General features: G+C 39.4%; 1 protein-coding gene and 1 long non-coding RNA gene across 10 annotated transcripts in view; one reads left to right on the plus strand and one right to left on the minus strand.

Annotated features, from left to right (window-relative positions):
* The window catches only part of LOC306825977, a 51,521-nt gene that overhangs the window by 16,660 nt on the left and 19,423 nt on the right, over positions 1 to 15,438 (plus strand). The gene's annotated exons all lie outside the window — the stretch shown is intronic.
* On the minus strand, positions 1,368 to 4,602 carry admb (adrenomedullin b). The gene is made up of 4 exons (XM_079346839.1): positions 4,582 to 4,602; positions 4,100 to 4,215; positions 3,068 to 3,202; positions 1,368 to 2,796 (listed from the first exon to the last, which is right to left on the minus strand). The coding sequence occupies exons 2-4, from the start codon at positions 4,201 to 4,203 to the stop codon at positions 2,508 to 2,510; spliced, it is 528 nt and encodes a 175-aa protein (XP_079202965.1). The 5' UTR covers positions 4,204 to 4,215; positions 4,582 to 4,602; the 3' UTR covers positions 1,368 to 2,507.

Below are 15,438 nucleotides of genomic sequence, written 5' to 3' on the forward strand. Positions count from 1 at the left end.
TTGTAATAAGGGGCCAACATTTTGAAGTCCAAATTTTAATTTAAACCCAAATAAAAGCCTGACTCATTCTCACTGCACATGTGAATATTTTACGGTTTAAGTTGGTGGGCTGCAAACATTTTTAATCATCAAAACTAAGAAAGCAAAATAATGAACATGTTTTTTTTTAATACAGATTCTGGTGAGTCTTGTTGACCCAAATAAAAAGCTGCATTCTAGTTGTTTATTCTTGTGGGTGCCTTTGGCTCAGCTGGTAGAGTCCTCTCCTAACACAAAGGTTGGGGGTTCAATCCGATGTGTCCTTGGGCAACACACTTAACCCCAAGTTGCTCCTGCTAATCATTGGTGAATTACATCTGATGGTCTCTTTACATCAGCAGCCTCTGCCATCAGTCAGACGAGACGAGCGCTGAATTGGAAGTTGCATTTATTGAAAGGAAAGAACTATGACAAACCACGGGTGATAAATCTCTCTCTGAATGTGAATTCAGAGAGAGAGAATGTGAATGTTGTGTGTCTTTAGTTTTGTGGATCGTCTTTGGAAACATTCTCAAAATAAACAAGTCATTTAATGAAGTGATTTGGGTCGGGGATTCTAATGGACCTGTTGCAGATGGGGGAATGTTTGGATGCTTTCATGAAAATAACCAGATATATGGTGAAACTGTGATTTCAGGACAGCGTGAACACTCTGCTCGATATCAGTGAAGGTCAAATTCCAAAGTTATTAATAGCTTTACTTAAACCTCGCCTGAGTGTTCCTGCTCCCCTCGATCCATTCATCAAAGTTTTTGCCAAAAGATAGTTCATTATGTTGAAATACGGTGGTTACACAAATACGAAAGAACATGATGACTCGAGAGATATTTCACTTCTGTGCATGGGTTGTTATGAGATGGTGCTGCTTTTTTTTTTTTTAGAAATGTTATAACCTACACCAAAGCACGACTGGTAAAAGTATTTGGAACAGTGTCTCCTTCGTGCTATCGATGTCGACACACTTACGTTTCTGCTGCAGATTGAACAGAAGTTTTTACTACGTTGGTCAAACATACAAAAGACTTGGAGTCATTTTCTGCAGAAGTACAGCACGTCAGATCTCTTGTGACCGAGCATCACATTGGTGTGTTATATCCACTTGTCTGTTTAATTTACTGTTTTGCCCTTTTGCTTCTATTGCGTTTCTGTAAATGACCCGCCTGATATGGGATTTTTGTGACAGGTACCAGTTAGAGAGAGAGAAAAATCTTCTACAAATCTATCGCCCGATATCTTTAATGAAATAAACTTAGTTACATCAGCACACATATTGACCGACATTATTATGTCAATTTGAAGTGAAAATAAAATAACGTCAGGTTCTTCTTTTTTTTTATTGTTGCGTTCATTCATTTATTTTATAAACGAGACCGGCGTCACAGCCAGCTGAAAACCATCACCACTCTTCCAACGCTCATCACAACAAGTGAATCCTATTAACTAATACCACGTCAAGTCGTTGCAGCTGAATCATGACTCAGCGAAGAGTTATTACATTCAAACAGAGAAGCAGATACATTCAAAACTAAACTAAACACAACATTTGTAAAAGACACTGTAAGTGCTCTGCGTTGGTTTTAAAGATGGCGGGCCTGCTTTGTTACACATAGCCAGCTGTAAAGCTAGATGGCAGCACAACACTGTCACTGGCACATCGATCCATACACTTCATTATCAAAAAGAAACCATCCATCTCTTTCTGGAGCATAGAAAGTGAAGAGAAAGCCTGAACAAAAAAAAACACCACTATCCAGTTGTTTTATGCTGCCATTTTTTTTTTACTCATCCCACATCCAGAAATGTCTGAATATCTCTGATATGTTCAAGCAACAAGCTATTAATACAAACAACATGTTAATACAATAAGCAAAACACACACTGGATAATATAATTATCTACACATCTAAGATACTTCATTGAAGTTAAAATCAAAAAGGTACACGTATTATATGTATTATAGCTGTATAAAAATATAATTGTATATTTTATTATAAGGTAGCTTAATATATCATTACATACAAGCTGATTGGTACATATTGGTGACTATGTTTCAGCCTCATACATGTATACATTGCACTTCCCAATCACAGCACAAGCAGCTCAGCACACAGTTCGTTTGTAAAAGGCTCCTGCTTGTTGCAGTTTGGGATCCAGTAAAGTCAGTGCTTTAAAAAAAAAAAAAGGATTCTCTGTCATCGGCCTCGGTTCTTTCTTAGAAGAGATCTTCAGGGATAAATCATACACTTGTTCAGAGTGAAACACAGTAAAAAGCTACAGCTAAACATTATTGATGTCTCGCTTTCAATCAGAGTGACCCTCAACAATCTTCTCCTGGCGGACCTTCAGATGCAGCAGCCATCTTTTTTGCATATCTTGTTGTAAATCTAAAACCTCAAAGGGGACTTGTCTTCATCTGCTGTGTGCAACTAACCCAACCAAGAATTCTCCTGTGCCTTCCCATGCCAGTCTTAGACCTCTTTGAGTGTGCTTATGAGTCGACGGACTGTCTGCCCTGTCGCTGTTTTTGGTCTTTGACTTCCTGTCTGGACGGCAGGTCGAACTACATCCAGGAGTGAGCGGCGCCGCCGCCGACCATAGCCTGTGGGACCAAAATGTTTCTTAGGTGCAATGATGTCTGTTTGTGTGTTTGTATTCTGGTAGAGTTTGAATATCAGGTCGTTGACTGAACACGTGATAAGTTTGCAGCCAGCTGATTTGGATGATGATGACCTCTTGGATCTGATCTGTTGCCCGGAGCTGGAAGAAGAAAAACAGATGTTTAGGCTCTTTTCTTGATACTGTTTATCCAGGGTTGTCAATCTGACCGAGCACCATATAATATGTCGAGAGGATTCAAACTTACATTTTTGACAGTGAATCAATTCATAAAAATCTTTCAATAGAGGATCGACACCCATAGTCTAAAATTAACTACATTTCCTACGTGATGGGCGTTTCTTGTGAACATATTGTCATATCGGAAAAGCAGCATTTTGACAAATGCTTTTCAGAAGGTTTTCTGTGTTACCTTGGTGAAGGTGAGACATTGTTCAGAGTCCCTTCCTGCATCAGTCGATCGAGGAGGTCTGAGCACAGCTCATCAGATGTGGCAAAGCCGTCATGCAGGTCTCTCTTCATGCGACTCTGAAGCCAAACTCTAAACCTGCCGAAGGAACAGGAGAGGTTGTTCAATCATAGTACAGCACAGCATTACACCAATGACACCATATCAGATGTTTTCTTTTGATTCTTAGAAGTGTTTGAAGTTGTTCTGAATCTGTTATCAATGCTGTAAGCAAGGTCGGACATGTACGAATGTGGATTACATTTTCGGTTTGGCGAGTCTGTTTCAGAGGGCTCCTCGCAACCTTGGCTGATGAGTCCGTTTTTTAAGAATGACTTTTTTCAAGGCTTATTTTGAGGCTATTAAAGAAGACAGTGGATATATAAGGAAATCAGCAAGAGAGAGAGAGAGAGATAGAGAGGGGGGAATGATGTCCAGGAAAGAAGCCACATGCTGGTCTTGAATCTCAGCCGCTGGCTTGGGAACTGTAGTCTCTGTACATTTGGTGCGACCTAACCGCAAGACCATCTGCACCCCAAAAAGTCTTTTTATCAAATAATCCCATACCAATGCATTAGCATATATTGGTCAATTACTTATCAAAGATTTTTCTATAATTATGTGGCCTGTATGTTAATGTCTGACAGGTAATTGCAGTGAAGAAAAGTAAAAAAAAAACCCAGAAAAGTTCAAGTTAGTGTCCCTTATTTATCCAATCAAAATATCACGTTACCTTTTTTTATCGTAAAAATTGCTTCACGGCAACACGTATTCCAGAGACTCTTATAATTCGAGTGTGTTAGCTGTGCCAGACTCTAATTATCTAACTTCTAAAGCTTTCCAAAGTCTTTAAGCATCTACCTTAAAGAGATTCTTCAACATTACTGGAATATTAACGAGCAAACACCTGATATGATGCTGAAGGACACAATATGGAGGCTTTTTCTTTAGAGTGAACACAATGTTCTCTCAGTGCTTCTTGATCCGGCTGCTCACCTTTTTTTCAAGCTGGTGTTGAGCTCCCCACTTGCACCTTTCACCAGTGGCAGGACAGTGGTGAAAACACAGCAGCAGATGACGGTGTGCAGGGCTAATTTCATTTTGACCGAAGGCTGTTGGAGGTAAAAAAAATAAAAAAATAATAATGATAATAAGGAAATCACATCTAAAGGTTAAACTCTGCTGGTGATTGATTTATTATCATTAGACAGTCTTAACAGCTGCACAAAAAAGGAGTAATACATCCATTATGCTGTTTTGACCATTTTTAATTAGACAAATAAATGAAGTTGGAAAGGATAAGTCCAGTTATTAATACACCCTCAATCCAAATAATTTAAACATTTGTTAAACCAATACTCCTTAAAACACCCATCCCAAAAAAATCCTGTTTATCTTGTGAAAATATCTGATCAATCGATTTCAATGTCAAAAAATAACCTTGATTCTTTAATTAAAATTGAGTCAAAGTGACTTACCCCAGGTTCTAGCTTGTAATGAGACGTGAAGAATTAAAGGTGCACATCCACGTTTGTTGGGCACTGCTGAGTAGAGTTTGGTGTTGTTGTTGTTTCCAAGGCTGTAAAGACTTTACCATGAGTTGAAGTCTGAGGTTTACCCTGCTACCATCAGAGGCTTTATAGAGGGAGGGAGGGAGCTGCACCTGAATGCCAGACCCAGTGGGAGGGACTGTGGGACAGTTCACGTCAACCTCATCCACCCCACATGTAGAAAGTCAAACCAAAAACATGCAGATAGAGATTACAACCGAGTCAGCAATCACAAAAATGGCGTGACCAGTGCTTATTAGATAGTGTAAACCTCAACTTTGATTTAATGCCCCCACTTTACTTGGCGGTTGAAGGAACATTTTGAGGACATTTCAGATTTCTATATACACTTATTTTTGTACTCTCTCTCTCTCTCTCTAAGGTTTACATCTATCGTTACATATTATTCATAGACCTCCTACATATTTTTTTTAGGGGTGGGACTTGATTAACACATTTTAACTAATTACCTCAGTGCATGCTCTCAGTTTCATAAAGCTGTTGGATCTTGTTTGAAATTAGTTTTTCTGCTCAGCAGCTGGAAAGTTGGATCACACGTTGCTATCTGTAGCACATTTTCTAACCCCTTATCTTCTACCACTAAGAGCGGTCTACAGTCCAGAGCAACCAATTTAGCGAGTGAATTTTGAAGTTTATCAGACGTTGAATTTCTGACGTTGAATTTTGATCCTGAAGACAGTCATTTGGTCGAGTTTAGGCTGCAAACGCTTCTTCTTTGTACTTGTGGTGAAGCTAGCTCGAAGCTAGCACGAAGCAAGCGCAAAGCTAGCGCGAAGCCAGCGATAAGCTAACTGTGATTAAATGTGTTAAAGAAAATTACGCGTTATTTTTTTGTAATGAATTAATCGTAATTAACGCGTAAAAGTCCCACCCCTAATTTTTCTTCATGTTTATCTTACAACTAGTTGCATAGCACTGTATATGTGGGCCATTCATTCAGGGTCACTGAATTAATCCTGAAGGAGATGTCTTTTTAAAATGGATCTTTTTTCAGTCCTAGTTAGCCATTTGTTACTTAGTAAGTCTAATTGTGTTTGGATTAGCAATGTGTTGTTGTGGTTACAGCATGCAGTGTCAATTATAGGGAAGAACATGTGCTTTTGACTGAGCTCTCGATGAGCGGTTCAATCATTCTGAGTGCTACAGATCACGCACCTGTGCTCCCCTCCATTCTAAACAAGAGGAGTGTGTTCAGCCTGTTTAGGGATTAACACACACTGAGGTCCTACTTGTTTCCTGCCTCGTGCTGTTTAAAGAGAAAAGAAGTAGAGAGTTTATAACTTAAACATCCCTTTCTTCAAATGAACACTTTAAATTAGACACATTATGTGAAAGCAGTTTTGATCATTGTAACGATTTAAAAAATACCTGATCTCTAAAGCCTGATTTATTAGTTACAGCATCATACACTGTAAGTTGTGGTAGCCTCGTACCTTGTTCATTCATCTCCTCTCTTTTTATCTTTGCAGTCACTTCAGTATTAATCAGCTGCTGCTCAATTTCTTTCTTCTCCAACTCCAATATCAAACGCTTGGTTTCAGCCAGCGAACGCAGAGTATTGCAGAGCTGTGTGCAGACTCAAGTTGTCAATACCAATGCAACGCCTGCTGTAATGTTGTTCATGCACACACAACGTTTACGTGATGTTATCTTTTATATATTGGAACTTTCATGCAACCAGAGATCAAAGATATAGACATGATCTGCATTCAGTTTCTTAGTTTGATTTCACAACATGGGTCCATGCTGAAATAATTATGTAAAGTATGAAAACAACGAGTTACCTCTCAGTATATATTTGTTTCTACACAAACCAGTCCAGAGGTTAAGGATGAACATTTTTCACATTTCCAAAACACAAACGTGACAGCAACACACAGCTGACACTTTACAGTCTTAATGTTATGAATTAGCACAGTTCCTGGTGATGACCTGAACTCACAGTTGACAGATTACAGTTAATGGAAGATCGTTCCAGTTTGTTCTCTTTTCACTACAACATGTGCTGACTTGCATTACAGCTGATGCAATCCAGCCCAAAATGACAAACACTACCGCCTCCACAAATCCTCATCATCATCATCGCCATCTCCTCAGGCGGTCTCAAGAGAAAGTTGTGCCAAAGTTAGGTCTGTTTTATGATGACTTTATGAAAGCCACTGGCACTCAAAGGTTTGATGGGTCTATAGAAGCACATCATGAGTCACGCATTTGGATACCTTGAATGGATTACACACAGTGGCGTCATGGCAACAGCACAGCCCTGGTCACGAGCCTCACAGGTGATTCAGTGATATGTTTTGACACGATCCTTTCACGTTCTTATACAAGTTGACCTCTGTCCTCTTTTGCGTGCTGGATGTGCTCCATGGTCACAAAATCTCATCATTTCTAGGTTGTGACATCAAACACGTCAGATAATAGCTTTTTATCCAAACCAGCAGGACAGCTGATTTCCCCCTTGAAATGCTGTGACAAGAATGGCTTTTGGAAAAAAAAGAAGGTTCAAGAAATAAAGACAATATGGTGTTTGGTGCGGTGACAGATGAGGCTGTGATTGATTTCCACAGGTTGGGGTCAGTAGAGCACAAAGTGAGCTCGACATTGGCAGCCAACCGCTGTTATATTATTAGACAGTCCGTGTCTATTTTTAGTAGCACATTTCATTCTGTGTTTTTATAACTACAGAGATGGAAAGACAAGAATCACAGGGATTTTATTAACTCCCCTCCTCTGGTATGCAACACCGTGGTGCTCATCATTGGTCTGAAAGGAAATACTCTGAGGAATTGCGCTGAGCGATGTGCGCTTGTCTAAATGTGAGGCCCAAACATTCTTCTAACACTCTTTCCAAACAACGGAAAATCCCAGTGTGTGTTGTTTTTTTTGAATCAGTTATTTACCACTTACAGGTGGAAAATATCAATTTGCCCAAGGGAAAACCAATGTTCCAAGTGTTCTTGACGGATGCTCTTACAGAGAAGTAACAGAACAAACTGTTGCCATCTATGTTTACCAGACTCCAGACTAGACAGGCAGAACACTCTGTTATTTTGCTTTGCTTTTGCTTGTATGTCAATGCATGTGAACTCCGGTCCATATACCAGATAAAGCTTAAACATCCTACAGTACATACAACTTTATCAAAATGTCCTCTCTGCTTGTTTACATCAGGGTAGTAACCTGGGCGACAGTCAGTCTTTGGCTTCAGCCTCAGTTGATGGCAGGTGGCTGATTTGCAGTTCGAGCATGTGAAGGTCAAAATATGAAAAACTTTGTTCGACCGATAATTAAGTCTGGTTTCAACTAGTGACAAGGATAACAATTGCATCGTAACCCGTCCGTCCCATTTCTCAAATTCCACAAATATTTTCCAGATTTCTTAAAAAATATCTTTTTCTGTTTAGCGAGAGCCTGGCATGTGACTGTCTTTCAAATTCACAACATGTGGGACCTCTGATTCCTGGGAAGCTTGTCATTTGAATTCCAGCACATAAACAGTGAAACGAATGTCTCAGCAGTCTATCTGAGGCAGGACAAAGCCTTTAGTCAGCATGTGAAGTCAATCTTGTGTCAAGTGACGAATGTGCGGAGAGCGCAGTTTTTCTGTCAGTGATTTATCGTTCCATCAATGACCAGTGAAGCGTCGTTCTGTTTCCTGTTTGAAATTAATGTTATGGAATTAATGTTATAGATGGTAGAATATCAACATTTTCTTGAGTCTACAAACCTTATTATTTAGTCATTTCTATCCTGAAGTCTTGAAGCACACTGCATCTCCTTGTTGTCTTCATGAAAGTAAGAACTGATTGAAAACATAAAATGAAACTGGAAAATTCTAAATCGCTTACCGTATAAAAAATGTAATTCTTGTATGACTTGGTTTTAAATTTAAGACACATTTAGGATGCGCTGTAAGTGTTTGAAAGGAGAGAACGGGGAATGACAGGGTGAGGGAAAGGAGCTGAAGGCATTTTGGTTTTTATTTAAATTTTCTTTGTATTTCAAAACTTTGATATTACTGCTTTTTCTTCAGGCAAGTCAACTTTATTTATATTTTACATTTCAAAAACAAGAGAATTCAAAATGTTTCACACAAGACACCAGAAGCATCATGACAGAGGAAAGAAAAGAAAATTTAAAAATCACTGAAATTATTAAAACTTAAAACATGTTCAAGTAAAAAAAAAATCTAATAATATTAATTGAAGTAAGGATATAAATAGAACTAAAAGTTACTGTAGTGAACAAATTATTTGAGAAAAAAATGCCTAAAAACGTTCTTGCACATTGGTTAAATGTATGTACTGTATCTGTTTCTCTGTTCTATTAGTGTAAATAAGCACCACTGAACTAAAGCATTAGCATTAGCATTAGCTTTAGCTTTAGTGGAACACACTTGTTTAGAAACGTTTTCACACAAAACTTTGTTTCAAACTAGCTGTAAAAAAGAAGAAGAAGGAAAACACAACAAGTGGCAGGTGAGAAGTCATCAGAAGGTTCTTCTTCTGCTTTCCAAAAAAAAAAAATCTGTATGAATTAAAATGTCTGTTCCATCACTCCTACCAGCCTTGAGCTCTTTAAAGTAACAGCCTTGCTTAGTTACACTGAGCTTCAGCTGAGAGCACAGGTGGAGATATCTTTTCTCTTAGAGGAAACCTCTTCCACTTTAATGATGAAGGAGTCTTTGTGAAAGCTGTGAATGTTCAGTTTGTCACATTAAGATCATTCCAGATGCACATGATTTGCCAGTAGCCCTCTCCTCGCCCTGTTTTCCATTGTTAAACAGCTAAACATGTGAGTAGCGTGTAAGAATATCAGTTTGGGAGAGGGTGAGATTTTGTTCCAAAACAAATCAGAAAGTGACTTTTTGTGGCCAAAAATACTCAACACTTTGTTAAGCCGCAGATGTTGGATAATCTGATGTTCTGACCGTTTGTCACCATATGTCCCACTTGAAAACGCTGTCAATGGGTTCTATGTGTTGCAATGGCGCTGCTCCTCCGTGTTTAATGAATTATGCGGATATCAACACACATGACAAGTGGTTATGATTTCAGTGGTTTATACTGTACCCGCAGTCTCATGCCTTTTGACTTAATCATACACCAGATGTTCAGATAGCTAAAGAAAAATATTTATCTGAATAGTCAGGGAAGTTTACCGTTGTTGCTACATTTCAGTGGCTTTTGATCAAAAGATGTTCTGTTTCTCTTCGCATGAGAAATAGTGACCCCTCGAAATAACGGGATTACATGCTGGAAGTGTTATCTACCATCTATATCTATCATAGCTGTGATCCACAGCGGTGTGAGAAGCGTGTAAGGATAAGCGTTATTCACGAGAAGGCGCTCAGCTGACCCAATAGGCAGGCGGGTCTAACGGTGTGTCCAAACCTGCCTTAGCTCCAGCGCTCAGCCTTAGACGGCAACAACTCAGTCATAGGCTCAGACTAATGTGGAAATCAGTCTGACTGCTGGAGAGATACCAGTTCACTTATTTATTTTTATTTTTTTTATTTTTTTTAACTAGGAAAGAAAACTTGTTGAAATATAAAAAATCTCTTTTTCAAGAGTGTCCTAGACAAAACGAGCAGCCAGCCATACAAACACAGAAATACATCCTGAGGTAATTAAAAGACACAAATAACAAACATCAGAAAGAACATCTACAGTCAGATTTAAACGCCTTTCTGACATTTCGAACAGATAATAAGAAGAGGTCCAGGGATGGAAGATTATAAATCCCTGTCATCTTCTGACTGATGAGGGTCAGCAGGTGTGAAGGCAGCAGACCGAAGAGAGTGATGAAGTTAAGAATACGTCTAAGTCTGCGTGGGGTCAAAGAAGTCCATCCAACATGTTCACCCAACAAACAGTGATGAGTGAGAGATTTAAAATCAGTGATGAAGCTCCGATGACACACAGTGTCCAGGGCAGGTAAGCTTCGTTCGGAGGCGTGCATGTATAAAACATCACCGTGATCCAACGCAGACATAAAAGTGGCAGCAACCAGCCTCTTCTTCGCCTGAAACGAGAGGCACGATTTGAGTTTAAAGAAGAACCCCAGTTTCAGCTTTCACCTTTTTACCAGCAGCTGGATGTGAGGAGTAAAAGAAAGAGACTCATCAGTGAAAATACTGAGCTATCTATCGCTCGAAACTGACTCCATTTGTGTTTCCTGAGAGGTGGAAAATCGGAAGAAAAAAAAGTTTTGAAAGAAGTAATTTACTTTTTGATCTACTGCTGACACATACTTGTGTTTCACAGCTGACATTCTTGGTCATATTGGTTTTCTCATTTATCTTTCATATTGCCTTGTAAGTGTAAATACGTCATGGTTTGATTTGGAGAGTCCTGAAATCGCAGTGGGTGGAGGTGCAGATGGAGAAAAGATTCTCAAAGCCAGAAATCGAAGCACCTGGCAGAGATGTGTTTCATATTGATCAACAGCAGCACGGTCAACCATGCAAAAGAAATAGTGTGGCCAAAAGCATTATTACTTTTCTCTCCTTATGAATATTAATGATAGCTTCTCAGTGTGGCTGTAATGTTTTATCTCGGTTACAAAACACCTCTGGAGTCACGCTCACCAACAATGACATGCAAAAGATGCTTATGTAACCAACTGGCTCGAGGAGTTTAATTATGTGATAATCATCTGACAGTTCTTCAGATGAGGTCGACTTTGGTGTTTTCCAGCTTCAACCCATTCCAAGATAATGTTCATCTGTTGGCTGTCCGGTTTAACCAGTACTCTTATGTTGACCCCTGAGCAGATTCAGATCTCAGGGCTTCGTGTCCTCTTTGATAGCTGGAGATTATTCACTTTCTCCACTTATCATTTATTTGATGCTGTGGGATGAAAAACTGCTTTTCTATCCTGTCCTACCCTGAACATTTGTTTCCTCCCCAGTAACACATTTCACAAATATGGCTGATATGAGTATGTAATATTCATTTCATAAGAAAATGAACTCTTTTTTTTTGTTCCTCTCATGATGAAATACAAGCTCAGGGATAATAATAATAATGCATATGAAAAACACTGACTTTTAGTTTGAAACTGCTTTATTAATTAACACGTGTTGTTATTGACCGATGATAAGAACTGAGAAAATGACTTAAAAGCCAGTTTGATTTTCAGCCCCTCTGAACATGCTGCAGCAGTCAGATAGAGCTTTCACACATGCAGAAAATCCCGGAAAAATCCTGATATTTGGAGGATTTCTAAGTGTGAAATCACTGTCCAAAGGGGGTCGTCATTATATATATAGTCTAACAAGATATAATCAGGAGAATTCACCCTGAGCCATGTGGGATCAGGAGAATTTCAGGAGCAGTCCTCCTCGGATGATCGAAATGTTTTCAGAAGTTTTTTTTTTGTTTTTTTAAGTAAAGCTGCTTTATTATTTGTCGTCTGCTTTTGGAGAAGGGAGAGATTTATTTATTCATATCAGTGAGGATAATTTCTCTCACATTTAATCAAAATGTGAAGAATGCACTATTGGAAATGTTTATCATGAGTGAACGGCAACTTGATTTACATCTCTTCAGACGTGGTTTGTGCTCCTACAGCGATGATGTTGTCGTTTCTTTGATCCTAACTTGATAAGTTATTTATAAGTAACTCATCAGGACAGGCGTGATGAATACATGGTGACAGCAGAGACCTGAACATGTTCTGGTGTTAGCACGCTTGTTTTTTGGTGCTGCTGATTTGGAGCTCTGAAGCAGAATCGGTTTCCTCCTTTTGTTTAGGATTTATAAATTAACATTAGTGAGTCAGTGCACTGACTGGTGCACGAGCCAGCATACCTGTCATCATCCGGCTCGGATATCAGAGGCATTTCTAGTACCTCAAAACAAACTAGATTTGTGTTTTTCTTGCTGTTTGTTCACATCAATCTGTCCTAAAATCATCAAGCCTGCGCGGTAAAAAAAAAGCCCAAAAAACAAAACTCATAATGAGTATAAATGTGAGGCTGTATTGGTCCCTGTTTACAATTGTTTATCCAGCTTTATTGTTGCACTCAGGCAACAAGCAGTACAAACGTAGCTCACATTTCCAAGATGTTTTAGAGCTTTCTTCATTGTTCTTCTCCAGTTCAAGCAGATTGATGTCCCTCAAGTGGCCCGTAAATGTGTTTCGAAAATAGCATGTTTACTGTAGTAATCCCTATGAAGTTAGCAATGTAATCAGAACTGATGTTTCCTGCTCCATCGCATTCTGCTGCCATGACTCATGGGCTGACACGAATGCGTTGCATGCTGACAATGCTGCGGTGATTGTGGATCAAAAAAAAAAAAAAAGTGAAATCTGGCGAGAGTCCCTGGCCATCACTCACCTCGGTCTCCCCACTGAGTGATGCAGAGCCTTTGAAATGTGACCCCTGCTCTCTTGTATAACACTTCATCAGAATCAGGGAGTTAGAGTGGAGTTTGCAGCCAGAGGATTACTGTCACATTGTCCTCATTATAACTTTATTGTTTATGGCATGTTTCATCACTTTCAAATTAAGCGAGGGAGATGGGTTGAGTAACCTACGGACCGTATTTGACTTTCTTTTAACAACGTGCTCATTTATGTGCTTTTTTTTATCGGTCATGTTCCTTGAAGCTTTAACATGACGGGAAAGAGCTGGAATGTCTTTAATTTAATGATATCCATGGAAGTGTCCCATCTTTATAGTTGATTTTTACAACTTGTTTCGCCATCGATGCGTCACAAAAAGGAACAATGTGATCATGACAGATTATCTCATTCATGTTTTCATTTAACATTAGAAGATAGTTCATTATCTGTCTCAATGATTAATTTATTAATCTGCTAATTCTTTTCTCCATCAGACTCTGAGACACCGTCACATCTCTTCCGTTGTTTGACCGGCAGCCCGAAATATAAAATATTGAAAACTGACCGAGAACAACCTTGATCTGATCTCTTTTGTGTCTTTTGCTTCATTACTGCATCAGACTAATTGATTCACTGACTTATAGTTCAGGCTAAAAGCACTTTAGTGACGAGGCGTTTAGCTTCATTTAACTTGTAATTGTTAAAAAAAAATAAAAATAAAAAAAAAAGATATAAAAATCCATTTTTACATCTTTTTTAAATAATTTTGGCTGCCTTCTTTTTCAAGACGACATGTATCACAGAGCCCTTTAAAAGTTAAAACATTTGCAATGCTCTAAGTGTTGTCTATGAAAGTATAAAGATAAACACTGGAGTTGGAGTGGCGGACGGTGTGAGGACGAACACCTGCTCACTTTGGCCTGGAAGTGAATCTTCTTACTTTCAAAGTAAAAGTAGATTTTTACAAACCCCGAAAACAAAGAGCAGCACTTTGAAGTCTGTACAATCTTTCATGTAAAACAGAGATTTTCATCAAAATCATTTCTAAAATAAAAGTTGTGAAAATCAAACAGAGATATTGATGCTAATACAGACCAACCATAAATGACACTCACATTAGAACTTACATCCATGACCAACAGGCCCTGAAGGCCTCGTCACCTATCACTCCTTACACAGGTGCAACACATTGAAAATCTGCAGACGACGGGTTTAAAATAAGACATGACCCTGAGGTGATGCTAATGATTGCAAAGTGTCCTCCTGTAACTGAAGTGCTCAGAAGCTGCTGAACAGCTGGAGTAAACTCAGAAACGAGCGCGCTCATAATCAGAGCTGCACGCTCAAATCTGACCCGGCTCCCTGCACGCACTGACGTGGAGCTGCTCTTACAATCTACCCTGAAGATCTTTATACTATTTAACATCATTATACTTGCTGAGGAGCTTCGTCGATCATCGAGGCGAACGAGGGAAGCAGTGGAGCAGTGAAGCTTTAGGCTGTTGTGTCTCTGCTACAGGAGGAATCATGACAGTAAACAGAAGGTGCCAAAGTTTCCTTTCAGCCAGTGTTTCTTTTTAGACAGGTAAACAAAGCAGCTCGTGTTGCTCTGTGGTAATAAACAGCAGCTTTGGTTGTCATGTTAAAGACACTCTTAACCTGGAGGAAGGGATCGGGTGTGTATTTAGGGAAGGGTTGATTATACAGGAGCGTGCAGGTAATGCTAGCCTCGACACCGCCTCATCAAGCCTCTTGGCCTTTCACCTGGTTAAGTAGAGCTCTGCTGACTCGCTGACACGCTTTCCTGTAGCCCGACTGCGCTCTGGTATTTTTAACATAATATCATATTCTCTGTGCAATTAAGAAGCATGTGGGGCAAACAATGCTCTGGTCAGAGGCCAGCTCCAGACTTGGCTCAGTCATGATCAGAGACAGTTTTAACTAACAGCCGAATAACTGCAGAGTTGGTGGGAGTGCAACATAGTCCATGGGGGTTGCAGGTTTTTTTTTTTTTTTTCTTTCTTTCTTCTTTTCACAGAAAAACTTGTGTTTTATATTTGCGCCTTGCCACACATTCTTCTGTGTTCATGGGGGAGGGAAAAGATGAGACATTGGCTTTTTGAAGTCTTTCTGCCTAGTCACGTAAACTATCCATCACATGGCAAAGACCGACCTGCAGACACCGCGCTGCTTCATGACTTTACAGTTCATATCAGGCTGTGCACCTGATTGGCCGGGAACAACATTCAGGTCTAGGAAGAGCGTGCCTCGCTGCAGTAGTGCGTTGAAGCACATCGAGAATGTGTGCCTGCATTATAAGCTTGGAGACTTGTGCCATTGCATTTATCTTCATGCAAGAGCAAACAGGTGTGGACAGTAATGCTGCATGCACGTAAGTGTGTTTAATTG

The sequence above is a fragment of the Symphodus melops genome (genome assembly GCF_947650265.1).
Source record: "Symphodus melops genome assembly, chromosome: 6".
NCBI classification, from domain to species: Eukaryota; Metazoa; Chordata; class Actinopteri; order Labriformes; family Labridae; genus Symphodus; species Symphodus melops.